This window comes from Pseudopipra pipra, chromosome Z (assembly GCF_036250125.1).
Source record: "Pseudopipra pipra isolate bDixPip1 chromosome Z, bDixPip1.hap1, whole genome shotgun sequence".
NCBI classification, from domain to species: Eukaryota; Metazoa; Chordata; class Aves; order Passeriformes; family Pipridae; genus Pseudopipra; species Pseudopipra pipra.
The window spans coordinates 73027489-73051290 of NC_087581.1; the positions used below are offsets into that span (position 1 = coordinate 73027489).

General features: G+C 37.1%; 1 protein-coding gene across 1 annotated transcript in view; it reads left to right on the plus strand.

Moving 5' to 3' along the window:
- Positions 1–23802, plus strand: part of CNTNAP4 (contactin associated protein family member 4) — a 199721-nt gene that overhangs the window by 166525 nt on the left and 9394 nt on the right. The window contains exons 15-21 of the mRNA XM_064642346.1: positions 716–843; positions 7854–8024; positions 13051–13269; positions 15410–15649; positions 17000–17224; positions 19897–20030; positions 21092–21179. Coding sequence (XP_064498416.1) covers positions 716–843; positions 7854–8024; positions 13051–13269; positions 15410–15649; positions 17000–17224; positions 19897–20030; positions 21092–21179 — 1205 coding nt within the window. The remainder of the gene's footprint in view (positions 1–715; positions 844–7853; positions 8025–13050; positions 13270–15409; positions 15650–16999; positions 17225–19896; positions 20031–21091; positions 21180–23802) is intronic.

Genomic DNA, 23802 nt, shown 5'->3' on the forward strand with positions numbered 1-23802 from the left:
TGAGCTTAGAAAACCAGTTACACCTTGTGGTTTTGGAAATATGGTTTCTATAGCTTGTTTTTATAGTGAAACCTATCTTATTTCATAGATTGGACACATATTTAAATCTAAAACTTCTTGTTTGGATAGTCAAAATCTTTAAGTCTCTAGAAGTCTAGCATGAAAGAGATTATTTTTTTTAAGAATCTAGTCCTAAAAAATTTAAAAATTATGCTGCTTTTCCTGTACACTCAGCATGACTTCTTACATTTCTATTTGATTTTTTAAACTTTTGTGAGGGAAAAAAAAAAGTTTAAAAAAGAAAGGTAGACTTGGAAATTATGTTAAGCCATTAAATAGTCCATAGTGATGAGGCAGTCAGTTTTAAATATAATATGTCCTCAGCAACTTAAAGTTACTGACATGAGCAAATTCATTGACTTAGGCAGCCAGTCAGGTACCTATTTATGTCAAGAAGACTTTTCTCATGCTCAAGCAAACAAGCACAACCATAAAACTGCCCACTTCCTATGCAATTCTTTCAGTAATGCCAAATGAGCACAGTATCAATACCAAAGCACACATTTCTATTTAGGGTTGTTTGTACCAAACATATATTTATGCAGCACTTTTAAATTCGGAATATCTTTCCTTTTCCCCAGCAATGCATCAGTGATACTGAAAAATTTATTGGAAACATTTAGGAGAGCTGTGGCTTTCATTTTTACCTTTTCAGGACTAATGACACTGGCTTCCTTTCCTACAAGGAGCATCTACCAGTAACTGAAATTGTGATCACAGACACTGACAGACCAAATTCTGAAGCAGCTTACAAACTGGGGCCTTTGCTTTGTCGTGGTGACAGTAAGTAACAACTGCAGAGTTTTTCTAAACAGTGTGTTTTGACTGCAATAAATTTTAAATGTTATTTGCTAGAAGCCTAGGAGAGACTTCTTCTGTAAAACTTTCATCCAGTTCTTTTTATAATCAGAAAAGGAAATGCCATAATCCTATGCAAACCAGGGGAGGATTGTAAAAATGTATTTTCCCTGATGCAAGTGGATAGTGAAGACAAAAAAAAATGTTAGTATTATAATTTTCAAACAGATATTTTGGTTTTATGCAATATGAATTGAGTTATGAATAAAGTACTGCATGAAGGTGAGTTCATAACTGGCTCCCATATCCTGGGAACACACCCTTCACCAGGTATGTGTGCCTCCATCACAAAACATTATGAATATTTATGCAGCTAGGAAAATAATACTATGGGAGATTAATCCATCTGTTTTTTTTTTCCTAATTTTTATAAGCTTTATAAGTAGTTATATAGTAGAAGTACATTTAGAAGCAGCAGCCCATATTCCTTTACCCTTAGCATAGTAACTACATACATTCCCCAACTCTATCACCCCATTCCATGCTCCCCATATCAATTCTACCCCTGAATGCCATTAGAAAATGTTTATAAATTTACCCAATAACTCAGATTTTACATCCTGAATATATGTATGTGGCAACCAGAAAAATACCATGAGTGAAGAAATAATTTAAAGGACATGTGACAGCTGGAACAAAACTGATACCTTATGAAAGATTTGCGATGATACTTCTGATTTTCATTGATTTCCACCTTCAATGGCTAAGAAAACATGTTTGGTTTATGATCAATAATAAACTATTGAGTAGAGTTCTGTGTTTGCTGCTATAATCAAAAGTTAGGAGAATGGTAATGCAGCGAATACCTTGAAAAAAGAGGAATAGTTTTGATTGTTTAGTAACTGCAGCAATAATGCAACTTTTCTGCCACCGTATCATAGAGATAGTAAGAGATGATGTATTTAGGGAGATAAGGACAAACTGAGAAAACAACACAGAATTTCTGAAGGAAAACAGATGCAAAATCATAGAATTTTGACATAAAAACAAAGTGCAATCTGTTGAGAGGAATTATATGAGCATATATAATAAAATATATAAATATGTTATCATATAATTTGTCATTATAATCATATTTGTCATTATAATCATATAATTTGTCATTATAATTATAATCATATAATCATATTGCATCACTTGTCTCTTATATCATGTATAATATATTAATAATAATATATTAATCATATTATGAAATTATCATACTCTATAATTATTTAATAGCATGATATACATAGTCCAGAGAAGGGCAATGAAGGTGGTAGAAGGTCTAGAGGTAAGTCCATTGAGGAGCAGCTGAGGGAGCTGGGGTTGTTCAGCCTGGAAAAAAGGAGGCTCAGGGGAGACCTCATTACTCTCTACAACTCCCTGACAGGAGGGTGTAACCAGGTGTGGGTTTGCCTCTTCTCCCAGGTGGCCTCTTCTTCCAGGTAACCAGTGACATATAAATGTAACATTTATACTGTATTAAAATGTCTTAATATATTTCCTCATATATAATTATATATTGCATATTAAAATAAATACACTGTGTATATGATTTACTGGATCTTTTCCCAATAGTCTTTGTGTATCGGCTGTAGATTTTATAATGAACATTTTCTTTGATGTTCAGTTTTATAGTAAATGTAAAAAGCTATGACTTGCAGTAGTTTTTGAGTTCTACATGTTAAATGCAGAACTAGACAAAACTGATGAATCTAAACCCTCTTGCCAGACCAGTCCTTCTAGCAGTAATTTGAAGCTGCAGGAAGAAAGCAAATCACTATTGAGATTTTTAAAATTTTTTTTCTAACTTGAGGTTGCAGACACCCATGGGGGTCTAATTAAATGTACTTTTAATGACATTTACCTTTAGATAGGTGAAGAATGCAAAAAGAGGTCTAGTAGCAAATACTCATTTTTCAGAAGTGTTGTCAAACAAGGTGGAATAGGTATTCTTGGATTCACAGTGTGATTCAAGTACTCTCCAGAGAGATTATTGCTTATTTTTCTTATATCACTCTCTTAAACTAAATTGTACAATTGTACTTCACAGGTGAAATCCTTTATTAAACATGTTTTTATCCTATCTGACAGACATAAGTTCTTCAGAATAACTGATTAGCATACCATGGGGGAGAAAATTAAATGATTCAAAACTAAAAGATCATAAATTCTCATTTTATCAATAATCTACTCCTTGTAGGACATTTTCTTAGAGAATTGTCTTAAAATGCACTCCCCTGACTAAATTTCCAAGTTAGAGTCACTTATTTAGGTACTTCTGAAAAGTCATGTGCCGTAACTTGAATGCAGTCCAGAAGAAGTTGCCTGTTTGTCATTGCACATTTTTTATTTCCATTTTTTTATTTAACATTCCATTACTGTATCTGGCTTCTTTATTTTTGGTTTCATGGACTGATCTCTTCATTTAATTATGTTACATACTGATAGAAAACTATGCCATATTTGGTACAGCAAGGCAGGAAAGGGTGGCCTTCTATAAGGAAAACAGCAAAAGCAATACAAATATGGTTTATTTTACAAAGTTATAAAAGTTACATTCAGATGTTAATGATTTTTTTTCTCAACATTTGTGATAATGTTTGCTAACTGTATTTATAGTATGCCAATGTGAAATGAAAGTAGGAAAGATATTCTGGAAGAATATGGCCATTTAAAGAAGCGGTCAATGGTGACACAGCACCACACAGATGAGTAGCACTTATGCATTTCTGTCATCTTTAAAATATATTACTGATTCATTAAGGATTCATTTCTGCAATCCCTTTTTTGCTATGCCATACAATATGATTAATTAATTAATTGTATGGCAGGACTGCTGGTGTCAGACTTAAAAATATATCTAAATATAATGGAAGTTAAGATTCACATTACTGTATATCAACTGAGTAGGGTAATAGGAAAGGTTTTAAAGCATCTGAGGATGAAAGAAGCCTTTGGTACCTTAATATACAGAAATCCTAGGGTCTTCATGAAAAAAGGAAAGAGTTATCTTCGTTATTTATGTCATTTTTCCAGAAAAACCCAGATGTTGATTAAATTCCCATAGAGTTAGTTAGTATGAGTACACATGCAAAAAAACAACTTCTGTGTTGGGTGTTTTTTGTTCTTGTTTTCATTACAAGAACTGAGTGGACATAGCCTGATTTATTGCTACAAATTTTCAGTAGGTGTAAATAAATAAATATGTAAATAAATAAATATATAAATAAACTCAAAACACGGAAGGAAAGCTACTGTGCCAAAATTATGTGTAATTAAATGGGTAGTTATACTCTGTCAGCATCAGACTGATTCTTGGGTCCAAAATAAAATTGGTGATATGGATCTGAATAAATAAGGATAGTACAACAAAAGGTAAGGATAATGTATCATTCAGCATGACTTTATATTAAATAAAGATAAAGATAATACTGGTGAGTGAGACTCATGGACTCTAGTAAGGTTTAGATGGAGTAAATGCAAGCAGATAATCCATTCAACATGAGTTCTCAGTGTGGCATTTAAATGAAAAAAACCCAACTAATGTGAGCTTTGGATATAACAACAACTAACTGCATCAACCAGTCATAAGTGATATTGTACTTAAAGCAACAGAGTAAGTTTCTAAGTTTAGAAAAAAAAATCTGTTTCATCTCTCTGCAGTAGCCTGAGAAATCAGGGTATGTCTGACTCTTAATAGCATAAGTATTCACTTCTTCCTCTTATTTAGCTTTCCATTATTATTTGTTATTAGTTTATATTTGTCCTAACCTCAGTCTAATCAACAATATTTTGATCCTCTTTGCAGCTTCCTGAATAATCAAGTCTATGATTAGAGCTTTGCAACATATAAAGAAAATGTAAGGTTAAAGAAGTTGAGGTACATGTTTCAAGTGAAAGCCTCTTAATCTCTTTGCTGAGCTTGGGCAAAATCTGAGGTGATATGTTCAACTTAAATGGAGTTTCGTAGAGGAAGAGATTTCAAATAACGTTGTTGAAAGCAGGAGATAAAATCAGAAAATTATCCAGTGGTTGGGATTTGAAGCTAGGCCAATGGACAGAGTGTGTGTGAATACATATATATACACAAATTGACAGTTAGGGCATTTATGAATTTTCTGTAAATAACAGTTTTTAATTTAATCAAAATTAAATTTTTATTTAATGGCATACCAGAGGTTGAACTTAACTGCAGTTTTCCCTTCTGGTCTTTTAATCTATGGATCTTACAACAGGCTGCAGTGGAGCTGGAAGTAGTTATACAGATGGGGCAGTTAACTCCACAAACTCTCAGAGGTAAACAGTTGCCAGCTGGTCAGACTTCCTGAAGTTAGGAGGACAGCTTTAGAAGAAGCAATTTTTGCACAGTTCTCCATAATTTTGGCCTCCTCTCTGCTCTGCTGGAGAAAGGGAAATTTTTGCATTTAGCAAAACTGAAAACAAATAGATGTAACTTAATGATGACCTTCCTGCTTGGTTTTGAGTGGGAATAAAGCAAAACACTCCCTCACTTTTCCACACACACAACAAAACAGTACCAAATGCAAACAAAAAAACAGACAAAAACCCCCTATTATAATTCAAATAATGAATGATCACATCGTAATTTAAAGGTCAGTTTAAGAGGCCAGATGGGGAGGAACAGACCAAAGGCAAACATGCAAAATCCTAATCATCTACTGGTTGCTTAACTAGGATTAGATAATCCCGTGGTGTAGATAGGATAAACTAGTAGGATCTGCAATCTGCAATGGACACCTTTTCTACAGTAATAAGCTTCCTTATTCCTGCCAGTGTGCACATATCTGATCACAGTGACATTCCAGTGAGATTCAAAGGTCCTGAAGATGCACCAGAGGCTAGAAACCGGCTCTTAGAGGAAAGAGCACACTCTGCTGGAAGCTTTCTGAGTACCTTTCAAGTGTTTCACCAAATCCCTCTAAGGAGGAGAGTATGGGAAAGATGCAAGGCATGTAAAATGTCACCTCCACAAAGCCTACAGCTGCTTTGAGAACACCACTGGCATCTCCAGATTAACAGCAACGTGCCTTAGCTGTGTCAGTACCTAAGAGATGGGTAGTATTTTGTGTGTCATGTCCCTTAGAGATTATCTCTATTTGGGGGAGAAGAAAAGGTAGTGGAAAAAAAAGCTATGTACAAAAAATATCACTCAGGCCATAAGATCTTTATTTTCTCTCCTCAACACTCACCATCCCTGCTGGAATTTTGAGAGACACTGGTATTGTAACATGAAAATATCTAATTTATCTGTCTTCTTCTTCTTTGCCCCTTTTTTCACTTTACAGTTTCAAGTCGGTAAGATGAGGTGACATATGCTAAAAAATGAAGTAATTTTTTTCAATATAGATATGCTTATATATCATTTATAACAAACAGGATCTTCTTTTTTTACTCATAGGGAGACTGCAGTCTTACTGCTTGGATAAAATGCTAAATATTGTTGATTTCCTAACCACATGGTGTTTGGCAGTTCCAGAAAACTAAATAGGAGACTGAACCAGGTACCATAAAGAGAAGAAATTCTTTTCTCAACTTGATTTATGACAGCATAAGTTACTTTTTAATATATTTTTCCTAGATCTATATTTAACCTGCTTTATAGATACAATATCTTAACATTCAAAATTATGTAATTCTCAGACCTTAGAAAAAGAACATCTGTATAAGACAGGACAGTAAATTAAGTGAGGAAAAATAAAACTCCCTATTCCTGCCCTCCCCCAAAGACTCCGTTCTGATTTACAAAGATCATTCAAATGCTTCATTTGACTTAGAAAGTAATATAGCTTCATAAATACATACAAATACACCTGTAAGAATTCAGCAATTACAACCTTAAGTAAAGATTATGTACTTATTAGAGGAGGGTGTTTTTAGAGATTTTACATAAACTTTTTAATAATAACAGAATCTAGCAAATTATGATTGAATGCCAGCATACAGATAAATCAAACCAGGCAAATATCTGTTCTTGATATTACAAACTTTTTTTGATTAAAACTGACTTAATCTTATAAGTAAGAATGTGTATGAATGTCTAAATTGCAGGCAACTAAAGAAAAAGATACCTTTGTCGTTATTTTAATTCCTTCTACAGTAATTACTAGGATATGTGTCCTACATTTTTTGTGATATCTGAAGTAAAACTTCACTGGGCTACAGGGATAACATCACTCTTTTCTCACTAGGTGAGAAAATATATATGAAAAATCTCATTGTTTTAGTATATACTGGCTAATCATAGAATTGTCAAGCAAAAGACCTTTGAGATCATAAAGTCCAACTGTGATGTTCACCATTACGTTCACTATTAAGCCATGTCCTCAAATGCCATATCCACACATTTTTTGAACACTTCCATGCATGGTGAGTCCACCACTTTCCTGGGAAATCTGTTCCTAGGCTTTACAACTATTCCAATGAAAAAAATTCCGTCATATCTAAAGTTGAGGCCGTTTCCTCTCATCCTGTCACTTGTTGCCTGGGAGGAGAGACTGGAAACTGCCTCACTACAAACCACTTTCAGGTAGTTGAAGGGAGTGATAAGGTCCCTCCTGAGCCTCCTTTTCTCCAACAACCCAAAACAACCCCAGCTCCTCAGCTGCTACTACTGTAATGTAGGTTAGTGCTTCATTCAGAGCTGTTGTATTTGCTCCATGAAAGGATACATCAGGCCAGAACCAAAATTCCTAGCTGAGATGTGATTTCTTTTGTTTCCTATTAATTGGCTTTTGTCTGCCTGAACTGAGCATCTTTATTGTAATTTTTCCAAGTACTCCTACTTTTTGTTTTATAGGATAACCAGGAAGCTTCTGTGGGTATCAGACTCATCTTAGACCTGGGCTCTTTCCTCTGTTCATTGGTTATAAAATTTATCCTAGCAATGTTAGATAACACTGTATCTATCAATCTTTCATTTTGACAACCAGGAACATTTTGGAATTCAGCTTCCTTCAACACGGAGACATCCTACCTGCATTTCCCCACCTTCCACGGAGAGCTCAGTGCAGATGTCTCGTTTTTCTTTAAAACTACTGCTTCCTCAGGAGTGTTTTTAGAGAACCTGGGAATTCAAGACTTCATAAGGATAGAGTTATACTGTAAGTAACACGACTGTTGGTGGTTGCTGTTGTTATTATTATTATTATTATTGCTTTCAGTTTGATTAAATTAGAATTAACTTAAAGGGAGAGTATTTTAAAACTGTTCTCTGGCTTTATTACTTCTACTACTACTACTGGATCTTTATCATTATCCAAAAAACTCCAGCACTGACACTATAATTCAAAGATATTTTCTGTCTCAGGGGTTTCTTAGTCTAAGAGTACAGCAATCAGCCCTGAATGCTCTGACCGTTCCTACCTCCCACATTCACTGCATCCCTGTCACCAGATTCTCTCCCTCCAAATTTTCAAGCCAGGTTTTATTGTATGCAGCTGCTGGAAGATTCACTCAGTCACAATATGCCACCTTCTGTGGCACAGTATCCTAATCTAGTGGCACTTTCTGATTATTTTCTTTTTTTCAATGTCATTTAATTTTGTTTGTACATTCCCAAATCCTTATACTTCCACATACAAGTAAATTTTTGTTGCATGAGAAAAAGAAATACCCCACTAAATCCACTAAGATGACCCATGTGCAATGAAACCTTTATCTTAGTTGACTCAATATTTTGATTTTATTTAAAAGGAAGAATATTTTGAAGTTTGAAGCGTTGTTTCATAAAGCTTTGGATTAATTTGAAATCTGCCATTAGCTGAAAAGTCTTGTACTTGCAGGGTGACTCTGAGAGTTCTTTAGGCAGTTCCTCAATTTTTTTTACATATCCATTTTGTTATCAGATTCAAGTGTTTCCCAGAGAAGAGTACAAATAAATATGAAAGTTATATTGCAAAATATTACCATAGAAACTTTAATGATTTTTTCATTAAGAAGTAAAATGTCCTGCTTGCTTGTTTTTTTATCCATGTTAATGTCTTATGTTAATGAAACTAACAGGGAAACACTTTCTGTCTTCTTCTGTTGGTAGTATAACTGTAGAATATTGTGTAATGTTTAATCAATTTATTTTACATTATCTCAAATGATAGTGTTATATTTGAAAACGACTCTGTTTTCAACGTTGTTTTTGTCATGTTTACCAAGAGTATGAACTGCCTTCTGTTAAAGTTCTGTGAATGGTTTAAAGGAGATCAGCATTATAATCTCAGCATCATGCAATACAGAAAATTGGGCTGGGTCAGCACTTCAGTGCAGACTCCCTGAAGCAATGATGATATTCTTGTCTGACAAATGACTTTCCATCTTCAAAATAAACAGTTAAATCATGGAAGCATTAAAGGAATGCTTCTGAAAACTAAATTTATTCAGACATTTGGCAAAAGACCGTAAGTCTTTCTTCAGAATAATAATGTAATAATATGGACAAGCTCATGTCACTTGTCCCATCCATTCATAAGCATCCAAACTACTGTATAATTATGGGTTTTATATGACTTGTGAGTAGTGAGGCATGACAGAAAGCAAAAGGCTGAACTGATCTATATTTTCAGCATTTATAAAGCAAAGTTATCTCATTGTATAGCATGTAGAGATACTCCTTCACTTCCATAAACACCCTAACTTGTTGAGTAGACATGTCATAGGTAACTCACAGGTAGGATTGTTTGTAGTGGAGCCAGAATTATGTTTTTACTGAGGGAAATATCAATCAGAAATGAGCAATATACATTTCCATCACAAATCCCTTTATCAAAAAAAAAAAAAAAAAAGAAAAAAACACATTGAACATTTCATATTGTATGGGATCATTTAGATTTCATCATCATATACTCCTTTATAATAGATGTGAGTGAAAATCACGAACCTACACTTGATGTTGCTTTAATAAATTAATGTCTTTCATTTGTGTAACAATAAATAACAATAATGTAAACGTCAGGTATCACTACTTAAGATGATGATGTGAGAAAACATTTAAAACTCATTATGTCATTAACATTTAACATTCAGCATTTAGGAACACCTTTCTTAACCTTTTATTGATCTCAAACTTTATATCTAATTCTTTTATTTATGAAGTAATGACCTCTAGACCTTGGAGCCTAACTTTGCAAACAAAAAAGGGTCAGATCAAGAATGGAGGTTGCATCCTAACTGTATTTTAAAAGAGAGAGTAAGGGAATTGTCTCAAAAAAGATACTTGATCTCTTTTTTTTTCTTTTCACTGAATTATAAAAAGCTATTTTTTCCTGATTTCCTGTAATCTTCTGCAGAAAAAGTGATTGAAAACAAAAAGGCCAACTCAACTCTTAATAGTATGCTCTACTAAATACTTGTATGACCAGAGGTTACGTGCTCTAGACAAAGGTCTGAGTGTTTTATACTGAATGTTTATTGAGAGTTTATTTCCAATGAGTTAAACAGAAATTTAATGAGAGTTGGGAACACTGGTGTATTGATTTGGTTGGGCTTCTGTGGTTGCTTTGGGAATAGTTCAGAAGAGTCCAATATGCAGCTGCTGATGGCCTTTGTCTGCCCAAATTAGTAACCTTTTTCCTGGAATGAGTGGAATTCAGTTGTTTCCTTTACAGAAAGTGCTTGGATTTTGCATTCTGTTGCATTATTGCTTTGTAACCACTTTCTGCTTCTGCACAGGATGCTCACACCCAATGCTCTGAATGGTTTCTCTGTGGCTGTGCTCCCTGTGAGTTGTTTCAGCCACAATTCCCCACTGACCACGCCCCATGATTGCCATCGACCACCTCTTCTGCTCCACTTTGCCAATCTATAGCTGTGCTCTGCCTATGTTTGAATGCATAAGGGTCACAAGAGTCCCCGCAATGCTTGGGTAATTTTTGAGTAACACCAGGGGGTAGGTAGGGCCCAAAAAGTATTTTTGTTGTCAGACTAGAACTCCTGGATGCATCCTCTTCCGCTGCCCAAGAAACAACCAAAGTGCTCTTTGCCCATGTCCTTTGTTGCAAGATGACCAATTGTAGAACCCAGTCAACATCCTTCCACATCCTGTGGCCTACTTTCCTCAGGTGGTTTCATCACAGCTCTTATAAATCCAAAATTCCTTTCAAATTTGCAGTGTAGTTGCTTTTAGCAAGAAACACCTAAAATGTTATAGAAGGTTAGGTGATTATATTTTTCACTTTTTCTGACGTATTCTGGTTAGTCTTCAGATACTACAGTGTATGACCATATGATCATCCTTGTTATTTGTGCCTTCCTCTGTGGAACTTCTGCTATTAGTTCCCTTTTTTTTCAAGACTATATTAATTTTTTTTAGTGATACTAACATAATTCCTCATTTCAGTGGTTATTTCAAAAAATCTTTATTGTGTGTTTTCTTACCTTTAAAATCTAAACAGTAACATTATTTATCAGATTCTGATATGCTATTTAATAGGCACATTCGGTGAGTTCAAAGCAGAATTTGTGTTTTCAGGCTTCACTCCAACAGTGTCCAGAGGATTACAAAGACCTCCCTGCAGAAGGTAACATTCAGCAGAAATTCTCTTTAGCCAGTCACATGGAGTTTCTGTTGCTTTTGTTCTCCTACTGTGTGGTTGGTTTGTTGTTGTTTTTTTTTTTTTTTATCCCTCAGTAAAGGGAGACTGAGCTCTCAATTTTGTTTGAATAAAACAAATTTATCCTAAAATTCATTTTACCAAGGAACTGGTTTTAGACATCACTTATTTCATATTATTGGTTTAAACTGTCGATTTTTAAGCAGAAAATGTAATTTATTACAAAAGTCTTTCTGTTTAAAAATTGCACATTATGCTTTATTTTATTTGATAAATGAAATGGTTTATGTATTTATCATTTTACTTTTCTCTCTCAGGTTCAACTGTTATAGAAAAATACTTTATAACAACAAGATTCAGGGCTTAAGGGATTGCAAACATGTGGCATTACTCAGTCTAAAGGTTGGCCAAAGTGGATCTAAATGTTATGAAATGTCTAATCTACGTTTAAAAGCTGAAAAGAAAAAAATATTTTATTGAATGTTTTATTCTAATTCAGTAAATTCCTCCTTAAAATGTTGTTTGAAGCTGATCTATTTCCCTTGACTACTTCTGTTTGTTTTGCTTTTCTATCAGAATTCAATGTTGTAAATGGGAACCTGTTTTTTTGGATTCATGGAATCTTCTCAGACCTATAATCCTGTAATGAAATCCTTAATAATTCAAAATTATGCCAATCCCTTGTTTAGAGATTACTTGTTTTTATACACAGTTGTCCTTGGACATGTGAAAGAAAAAGCTTCAGAGAGAATATTCTCAATTTTCAGATGTTCAGTTTCTGGCATATTCCTCGTCTTGTTATTTTGACCTGCAAAGATTCAGTTGTTATTTTCTAAGCAAACTATAAAACTGTGTAACATGAAAGTTACTTAGAGAAAGATTAAATTTAAATCACTGTATGCATAGTCCTATAAACGACATTAAAATTTGGCCTCTGATATTTGCAGAGACTGTGTGAATAAATAACAAAGGCAAATAGACAGTAGAAGATGCTTGGATGGATTACAGTGGTGATAATTTAAATATAATTAACAATGACAATCAGTTAACAATCTAATATTATGTTATCCTGTATTAACAGTTGCACTTTCTGAAAACTTTTTGGGAAGTAATTGGCCATTGACTGGAGTGATTATTTTAGTCAAATAATTTGACAAATTCAAGTGAAGTGATATACATCCATCTCTTGTACACATAGATCTGACAATATAAAAACTGTTGCAAGTTGTCTGTGTTCTTTTATTCAGATAGTGTTCATGTGAATGATTGGAATACACAAGAGATACATTTCATCCAAACTGAAAAAATAGCAAAGCTAGCACATCTCACTGCTTCTTGACTGCTCTGCTCTCTTGGGGCCCACAAACAGATTACTTTCCATGCTGTGGATAAGTCATTGCTCTCACTGTCAGTGAATGTGAAGAGTGAACTGCAGTCCTCCAAAGTAAACTTTTCCTCAGAAACAGTCTTAGCCCATGAAATAGTAGGCTAAACCTTAACGTAGCTTGCTCTGCTACTTAGTGATTTTCTGACCCGATTAACTATGAAATAATCCAAAAGTTCATTATCGCTGTGCCCTTTCCAGCTCCATCTGAAGTGATTTTTTCATTTGACGTTGGGAACGGACCCAGCGAAGTCACGGTGCAGTCACCCACCGCCCTAAACGACAACCAGTGGCATTATGTGAAGGCTGAAAGGAACGTCAAAGAGGCCTCCTTACAGATAGATCAGCTCCCTCAGAGATCCCACAGTGCTCCTCCTGATGGACACATCCGCCTGCAGCTCAACAGCCAGCTTTTTGTAGGTAGGCACTCCACTTGAATATTTCCTAGCTATCATCATAAAAATAGTGGGGATGGGGCAGGGGAAGAAAAACAAATGGCAACCAGGTCTTTTTGAAAACAATTTGTATGATGACATGTGGTTTTAAGTTGTGCCAGAGGAGGTTTAGGTTGGATATTAGAAAGAATTTCTTTCCAGAGAGGGTGCTCAGCCATTGGAATGGCTGCCCAGGGAAGGGGTGGATTCTCCATCCCTGGAGGTGTTTAAGGTGAGACTGGATGTGGCATCAGTGCCATGGGCTGGGACCCACAGCAGGGTTGGATCAAGGGTTGGACCTGATGATCTCAGAGGTCCCTTCCAACCCAGCTGATTCTATGATTCTATGAGAGCATTTGTGAAAAATCAATGGAAGTGTTGTGCTATTTTGAGGCTACAATTTGAGTGCCTTAGCCAATAGTTACTGATGGACAGGATTTCAAATGGAGTTTGCTTCCTTTGTTTTTTTGAAGGACAATCCAAGGGCCCAGGTTTGCACCATTTTTTGATATCTCCAGGGGTGATATACCCAGTAAGAAAACATATTGTCACATTGCCTAGAATGGGCATACAAAAAGCAGGGGGGATGGGAGCAGGGATTTGCAGTATTTTCATGGTGCTAGTCTCCACACATGTTCTCAACTTAGCCTCCTATTCCTTATTTTCCTCTAGACCAGCACAGCCCAAAAGCTACTCTTCAGATCTGTGATGCAAGTTTTATTGTTTCCTTCTCTATACTGTTAAGTAGGAAGTGAAACATAATGTCTTAAAAATTAATTGAGGAATAATACCATATGTTTGTTAGAAGGACAGTTTTTGCTACCATTGTTTTTTTAAAAAACTAGCATTTTCCACTTTGGCATCTAAATCAGGATTTCAACATCACAACTGGAAAAGCATTTGTCTTTTTTAACCAGGGCTTCCACAAACACAGCTCTCTCACTGTAGGATGGTAATCGGCTGAAGGAAGATGTGCTGTTTCTATAATTTCAAGGAAATTCTGTTGTCTCTCTTCATCCATAACTGCTCATATTGACATATGACATTGAGGGATTTCGATAAAATGCAGGAAAAGAAGAAATGGAGTAAAAAATAATTAATTAATTTTTTTTTAGTTATTACAAAAAGCTATGTAGAGGTATTTGTCATATACATGATAGTGTTCTTACTCTAATATTGCCTTATTATGAATTTATAATTTTCTGATGTATATGTATGGTGTACATTATAGGAGCATGTAAAGTTGGTTCTACTTTTTATTAAGATCTGCTGTGAGAAAATCATACTAAATTAACATAAGTTTTACTTGCTGTGTGTTGGGGAGGAATGCACTGAAGGTGAATAGTGTTGTTAAACTGTAGCTACAAAAATTGTGAATCCTTAGGAAAAATTCAATGGAGAGGAAAGTCTTGTGTGCTCTGATCAGAATTCTGACCTGTGCCTCAAAAGGCATCAAGGGTAGAAGATGGTGCTATCAAGTCTGAACACTTTCTCTAAATATTTTGATGATGTGTTGGTCTCTAATCCTTCTAAACCTGCTCCCAAACAATCTAATATTATGTTATCCTGTATTAACAATTGCGCTTTCTGAAAACTTTTTGGGAAGTAATTGGCCATTGACTGGAGTGATTATTTTAATCAAATAATTTGACAAATTCAAGTGAAGTGATATACATCCATCTCTTGTACACATAGAGCTGACAGTATAAAAACTGTTGCAAGCTGTCTGTGTTGTTTTATTGAGATAGTGTTCATGTGAATGATTGGAATACACAATTCTCTCCTGTCCTGTCCTGTCCTGTCCTCTTCTCTCCTCTCCTTTCCTCTCCACTCCCTTTAAAAATAAAGCCTGAAAGAAAGACCATACTCCTTTGTGAATTTATAGAAGTGTGTATCATTGCTTGCTATCTTACTGTAAAATATTCTTGTTTCTCATTAAATCTTCAAGGGCTCACAGTAATTGCTTGAAAAAAAACCAAATCAGATATGCTTTTAAAGCTACTTAGAAATATTTTCACATGCATAGGCTTGTATCTTGAAAATGCTGTTCAGAGGCTGTAAAACATAAAGAAGTTTTTACACATCAATTTTTAAAGTTTTAAAAGCTCTTATGAATTTATTTTCAGGGGGAACAGCCTCCAGGCAGAAAGGATTTTTGGGATGCATTCGTTCATTACAGTTGAATGGAATGGCCCTCGATCTGGAAGAGAGAGCAAAGATAACACCAGGAGTTGAACCAGGCTGTCCTGGACACTGTAGCAGCTATGGTAACCTGTGTCACAATGGTGGAAAATGCAGAGAGAAATACAGTGGATTCTCCTGTGACTGCACTTTCTCTGCCTATGCCGGTCCATTCTGTAAGAAAGGCAAGTGTGTCTTTTAGCTTTATCAATTATTGAAAACAGGACCGTGCAGTTCAGATCAAGATCTTTACAGCCCTATAAAGATACGTTTAAATGCTTGAAAAATACTCAATTTATATAATGTAGATAAATATTCAGTTAATTTTGTTGAATATCTGTAACTTGTGCTAAACACTGTTCTTCCAGAGTTAACTTCAACATACACTATTTAAGCAGGAAACCTGAGAGGATCAGCATTTTCATGCAACTCCTTTGATTCTTTGATAGTATAACAAATCTAGGAACTATATTGTAAAACATTTGGATTTATGTCTTTCAAATATTAATCTCAAAACTAAGAGTGAATTTGGAAAACAAGCCAAGTAGCAGAAGAACCTAAATCTACTTTTTGCTATAATTTCAAGGAAAGTCTGTTGTCTCTCTTCACCCACAACTTCTTACATTGATATATGACATTGAGGGATTTAGATAAAATGCAAGAAAAGAAGAAATGGAGTAAAAAAGAATTAATTATTTTTTTTTTAGTTATTACAAAAAGCTATGTAGAGGTATTTGTCATATACATGATATAAATATATATATATATATAAAGTCAGATCTTTGCAAACAGGATTGAACCCATGTTTCCAGCCATCTTAAAGTAGTTACTTGATGAAGGTATCATACTATTAGATGATCACAATTCATCAGGTTTGAATTTAAAAATGGAAGTTCACCTAAAATTTCTGATGTTTGCATATAATTCAGTTTTGCTAAATTTTACTTGCTTCCTCCATGTATGAAATGCATTCTGCAAAATACTAAGCAGCTTATATGCCACAACAACATGTTCCCCTAAATTAGTGAGAGGAACATATGCCCTGACATCACTGCAACCACAAAATGAGGGAGTCGTGTGACATCCATAAGAAGATCATAACCTAGTTTGTATTTTCCTTTTTTAGTTTTTCCCACCTAACCAGTTTCTTTTCCCACATCCATGTTTCTGATGTGGCCAGGTGTAATCTACGTGTTAGGATTCAAATTGCTGCACCTCTTTCTTTGTACACATATAAACCGTAATATATGGGGCGTCAGGACTAGGATGAACACTAGACAAAAAAAATAGCCAAAAAATTGCTCTTCATGAAACAGATATTTAAGACACATGTAAATGAATTTTGATCTAGCTGAGGTTGGTTCTTATGTTTCTCTGTAGTTCTAAATGCTCCATCCATTTATTTTTTTCTTTTCATTTTTGTTGCTATAGTGGAGAAAGCATTTTATTTCATTCTGCGGCAGAAAGAAAAAAAAAGGAAGCACTTTAGTATTACTGTGCATGAAATTTAAATATTAATTCACATTGTGTTTCAGAGATCTCTGCTTATTTTGGGACTGGTGCTTCTGTGACATACAACTTTCAGGAATACTACACGTTGGCTAAAAATTCCAGTTCTCATGCTTCTTCTTTCTATGCTGACATGACACTGAACAGGGAAACAATTACATTTGCCTTTCGAACAACAAGGACCCCAAGCTTGCTGCTTTATGTCAGCTCCTTCTACAAGGAATACCTCTCAGTCATTCTCACCAGAAACGGTGAGTGTTCGGCTGTCAGGAGACACTAATGAATATCCACAAAAAGGGCTGGAAGGAGGACCCAGGAAACTCCAGGCCTGTCAGCCTGACCTCAGTGCCTGGCAAGGTTCTGGAGCAGATCATCCTCAGTGCAATCACACAGCACCTGCAGGATGGACAAGGGATCAGACCCAGCCAGCACGGGTTTAGGAGGGGCAGATCCTGTCTGACCAACCTGATCTCCTTTTATGACCAGGTGACCCGCCTGGTGGGTGAGGGGAAGGCTGTGGATGTGTCTGTCTGGACTCCAGCAAAACCTTTGGCACCGTCTCCCACAGCATTCTCCTGGAAAAGCTGCAGCCAGGCTTGGGCAGGAACACTCTGTGCTGGGTTAGGAACTGGCTGGAGGGCCGGGCCCAGAGAGTGGTGGGGATGGAGCTGCATCCAGTTGGGATCTGGTCACCAGTGGTGTCCCCAGGGATCAGTGTTGGGCCCAGTCCTGTTTAATGTCTTTATTGATGATTTAGATGAGGGGATTGAGTCCATCATCAGCAAATTTGCAGATGACACCAAGCTGGGGGGAGTGTGGATCAGCTGGAAGGCAGGAGGGCTCTGCAGAGGGACCTGGACAGGCTGGATCCATGGGCTGATTCCAAGGGATGAGGTTCAACCAGGCCAAGGGCCGGGTCCTGCCCTTTGGCCACAACAACCCCCGGCAGCCCCACGGGCTGGGACAGAGTGGCTGGAGAGCAGCCAGGCAGGAAGGGAGCTGGGAGTGGGGATGGACAGGGAGCTGAACAGGAGCCAGAGTGTGCCCAGGGGGACAAGAGGGCCAATGGATCCTGGCCTGGATCAGGAACAGGGTGGCCAACAGGTCCAAGGAAGTGATTCTTGCCCTGGACTCAGCGCTGGTGAGGCCACCCCTGGAGTGCTGTGTCCAGTTCTGGGCCCTCAGCTCAGGAAGGACATGGAGGGGCTGGAGCAGGTCCAGAGGAGAGCAACGAGGCTGGGGAAGGGACTGGAGCACAAGTGCTGTGAGGAGAGGCTGAGGGAGCTGGGGGGGCTCAGCCTGGAGAAAAAGAGGCTCAGGGGAGACCTCCTCACTCTCTGCAACTCCCTGACAGGAGGGGGGAGCCGGGGGGGGGTTGGTCTCTTTTCCCAGGCAACTCTCAGCAAGACAAGAGGGCTGGGTCTGCAGCTGTGCCAGGGGAGGGTTAGGTTGGATATTTGGAAGAATTTCTTTCCAGAGAGGGTGCTCAGCCATTGGAATGGGCTGCCCAGGGAAGGGGTGGATTCTCCATCCCTGGAGGTGTTGAAGGTGAGACTGGATGTGGCATCAGTGCCATGGGCTGGGAACCACAGCGGGGTTGGATCAAGGGTTGGACTTGATGATCTCAGAGGTACCTTCCAACCCAACTGATTCTATGATTCTATGATAACTGTCAGCTCACATTCACCCTGATTTCCAGACCCGAAACAAAAACTCTTTATTATCCTGTTGCTGCTTTAGATGGAATTTTTATCTTTTCTCTTGCATCGAGCAATTCTTTCCATATGAAAACATTCCTCCTACTGTAATTTCAACTTTTACTGCAGTTCTTTGATTGTATTGTCAAAAGTACTTATTTCTGAAAATCCTTTAGAATTTTTGGGGGGTTTTAAAGTTTTGAAATGAAAGTCAAAATTTTATTTGAGCTGTGTGCAACTGATGAGCATTAATAGTTGCCATCCTAAAAATAAATAAGGAAATAAACTAATTTTTGAAAGTGCATTATCCATTTCCCAAATTAATCAGAGGTCATTTAATTCAATTGATTTCATAAACTACTTAAATATCTACGAATATACACGTATATACACAGCTGTGAAAATACACATAACATATCTGATTATTCCATTTAAGCTGAACATTAAATGTTAGTTGAATCTTTCCATTCTTTCTTCTAAATCCAGATAATTTTTTTTTTTTAATTAAAAACCCCCTCACAGACTGAATTACGTCTTCGGGTTTATAAAAGACCTCTTTGCAATCACAGTGGTTCTATGCTCAGAGAAGGTTCTGTGCTACACCAGATACATATTTGGATGTAGAATAACTGTAGTATCACCCCCATCACACGAGATGGAACATGTTTTGCTCATGACTGGCCTGGGTCTGACACGGACCTTGATTTCCAGAGTAGTCCATCTGCAGCTGGGAGGGAACTTCTGACAAGGAACCTACATTGTCTCTGTGTTCTGCTGTGTGATTATATGTGTGTACAGACAGTATTCTGGGAGTTACCAACAAGGAATAGAAAGTAAGTTAGATGTTATTACACTGCATTCTACTTAATTCCACTGGACAGAGGTTTTCAGATCTGGACAGTCTAATCATTATTCAAGAATAGCACTTCTGAAGTACTGAGTTGTATTTGATGTCACAATTATTAGAGCTGACAGACTGAGTCTTTCTCAACTGAATTTTAAGAGTTCCTGTAAAATTCCTGCCCAAATTTTAACCCATTAATCAGATTTGAAACAGTTTATTACCATCTTTGTCACTATATCCTACTTCCAACGTTGCCGTCGCTCGCTCTGTTGCCTTGAATTTCTCACGGATATCCATTTCTCATGGAACAAATCACGCAATGATCTAAATTTCCTGTTGTGGCTGTGCTTTACTACACCTTTTGCTCCATTTATCCCTGCAGGAAGTTTACAGATTCGGTACAAGTTAGACAGCCATCAAGATCCTGATGTCTTCAGCACCAGTTTCAAAAGCATGGCTGATGGACAGCTGCAACACGTGAAGATTAACAGAGAGGAGGAAATGCTCTTTGTAGAGGTAACTCAGTTAGGAAAAAAAAACAACAAAAAACAAGGTGCATCATCATAAAGCAAATGATCCAAAGCAAAACGAAATAAATGGTTGCAACAAGGCAATTATCTCCAAATAAAGTGTTTTAATATCTCAATTAAGCAAAGCAAAGGTTAACAGTCTTGTGATGTACAGTAAAAATTTACGTTGTCCAATCTCTTTGATGTTAATTTTGTCTATTTCAGAAGGGTAATATTGCCTCATAATTTTATATGAAAATGTAATTAATTGCTTGATGATTAAACTTTCAAAATTTGATAAATGTATGTGATTGCTATCGTTTGTTTTGGATCTTGCATTTTGCTTTTTTTATTCAACTTATGCACTAAACTACAGTACAACTATATTGTCACCCAGGTAACTCTTTTGTGAAATTTTCTGTGGTCTCTTTTACATCATCGAAGTAATGTGGCTATGAAGGAGAATTTTTTTTTTTATTTTATATGATGAAAGAGAAATATTTATTTTTCTAATGATACATATTAACATGCAAAACAGTCTTTTTTTAATAGAAATTTTAGAAACCTGAATGTTTTAGTATTTACAATTACAATTTATGATTACTAAATTGCGATTTTGTATTCTGAGGCTAGATCTTGGTTTACTTAATTATGAATTGCTACTTGGCTTGAAGTAGTTCTAGAGGTACTGTGGGATGCAGAGCATTTACAGTATAATATTTAATCTTTATGAACTAAATATTGAGTATCCTTTTAAATGGAAAGAGACTTTATTTTTAAAGGTTTACTATGGTTATTCACCATATTATTATATGAAAAAGAAGGAATCAGACAGATCAATAAGATAAATAAAGGCTTATTAAGTGGGATGCTTAAGAAGTATCACATTTATAATCAGTGATCTGAGGAAACTAAAAATCTATTCCTTGATGAGTTTTTATGCTATAACTAACAAATGCCTCCCTCAGATGCTCTTATTTTTAACCTTGATCTTACCTGCTTTTTTGAAAATCTTGACTATTATCTCTTCCGTTATTCTAGTTTGTTCATCACTCTATTGTTCTACAGGTTAACCAGAAGGAAAGAATGAAGTTTATTCTGTCTTCAGGCACAGAATTCAATGCAATCAAATCTCTCACTCTTGGCAAGATTTTAGGTAAGTGGAACACTACAGGGTTTTCTAAGATGTGGATCAAAATGTCAACACAGGGCATAAAAAATAACTCTAATCTCATTGAAAGACATTTGTTGTCATGGATTTATTTAGAGACAGAGTAACAATCAATGTAGAAACCTCAGTTGTGTTGAAATACAGATATAATCATGGGTAAGTGCTTCCTGAAAAGAACATCAAGTACAAGATGATTGCACACTTCTCTCTCTCTCTCGTTTTGCAATCAAGCATTATGAAGAAAAAAATAAATCACATTGAAATCATACACAAAGAAGGTAGAAAGCTGTTAATCACATACCACACTTGAAAAACTTCCTGTGATTAGATTTTGATGCACCCAGTTAAGACTATGGTAAGTCAAATCTTTGTTGGACGCTCTTTTTATAACCAAGTTAAGCTATGAAAAAATGTTTTGTGTAGTGATGATTCTTCAAAATATGTCTGTTTCTCTGTGATAATGATTAAAATGGAAATTACCAATCTACAATTACCATTTTACCAATGTTATTTAAAGAAAACAGAAATAACCTTGACTAAATTTCTCAAGATCTAATTTTAACCTCTGTGCTATGGGCAGCAAAGTCTTTCATTAGGCCAGGTTGCTCAAAACCCCATTCAACCTGGCCTTGAACACTTCCAGGGGTGGGGCATCTACAGCTTTTCTGGGCATCCTGTTTCAGTGCCTCATCAACACTACAGTAAAGAATTTCTTCCTCATGTTGAATCCAAACCCACCATGTTTCAGTTTAAAGCCATTGCCCTCCGACCTATCACTATGTGAAAAGTCTCTCTCCAGCTCTCTTGTAGGCTTCCTTTGAGTAGGGGAGGGCTGCTGCAAGGTGTCCCCGGGCCCTTCTCTTCTCCATGATGAACAGCCCCCATTTCTCAGCCTTTCTTTATAGAAAAAGTGTTGCTGCCCTCTGACTATTTCTGTGGCTCTCCTCTGTACCAGCTCTGACAGGATCACATCCATCTCTTGCTGGAAACCCCAGAACTGGACATAGTGCTTCAGGTGGGGTCTCACAAGAATAGAGCAGAGGGGTGTGAGACACTGAAATGGTTTATCACTGGAAGACTTTTGTCCACTGTAGCAAAGTGTGCAAAAGAAGCAACTGCACAGCAAAGCCCACGTCTCCCTGGATATGCCAAATAATTTGGACTGTGACAGCAACCGGTGATAAGGTGGTACTGTAGTCCAATTATTGCAAGAGAAGAACGCATCCACAGGTGTGAAAGACTGGAATGTTGATGGCTCAGATAATCAAGGTGAAAGCTTCTGATGTGCAAAGAAACCACCCAGGTGCTGAGGGCGTGCACACCCACCACCTCAGGCTGCAAGCTGGGTAAGAGAAGGAAAGAGGCAAATCTTATTTCTTTGTCCTTACACAAAGGATTTGGCTGGGCTGTGATAACTCCCCTCTGGGGAAGCATCAGGACAATTCACACATAGCCTGAAGATATTAATCTCTGCTGATAATGGCCATAATGGACACTATATGCAGCTGTGAGGTCTCAGAAGTCAGGAAATACGCCCTGATCCAGTATTACATCATCCACTGTAAAACTCCCCACCCCAAGGGAGGAACTGGGGGTGTTTCCACCTAGCCTAGGCCCAATAAAAGACAGCAGGGACTTCACTCAACACACCTGGACTTCTTCCTTCACCACCCTGGGCTTTGCGCACAAGGGACTTCTCTTAACAATGTGGATTTCTTCCTCCACCACATGGGCTTCTTTCCTCACACACACGGGCTCCTTCCCTCACACAGATCTTCCCTCAGCACCCTGGACTTCACTCACCACTCAGACTTCTTCCCTCACCTCCCTGGGCTCCCCTTGATGGATCCAGACTGCAATCATAACTTGGACAAGACTGGGACTCTCATGACCAAGAAGGGGATCAATGGGACACCGTTGGAATCCACAGAGTGGTGATGAATCTGTCTCTCTGTCGCACTCTCTCTCCCCTTCTCTTTTTTTCCTGTTTCTTTCTGCTTCTCTCTACCTCACATTTACTCTTAAATAAAATCCATATTAGTGACTTTGGCACGTGGTCTGATTTGCACCTTAATTCAGACAGAAGCATCTCTTGAATAATTTTAAGAACTAAATCATGACAAGGGGGGAGAGTCATCTCCCTCAATCTGCTCACCAGGCATCTTTTTGTCTAACCCAGGTAAGATTTGCTTTCTGAACTGCAAACGTTGCTGGCTCATATCTTATTTTTCATCCACCGGTGTCATCAAGTGTTTCTCCTCAGGGGTGCTCTCATTCTACTCACCCCCCAGTCTGTATTGATTTTTGGGGATTGCCAAGACCCAGGTGCAGAACCCGGCACTTGGCCTGGTTGAATTTCATGGATGTTCACATGATCCCAAACCTGTCAAGGCCCTTCTGGATGGCATTCCATCTCTCAAGTGTGTCAACTTCACTACTCAGTTTAGTGTCATCCACAGACTTTTCTTGGGATACACTCAACTGTACTGTTGGTGTAGCTTAGTAAGGGTATTGAACAGTAACAATACCAGTGTGGACCCCAAAGGAACACCACCTGTTATCAATCTCCATTTAGACACTGAGCTGTTGGGTGCAACTGTTTGGATAA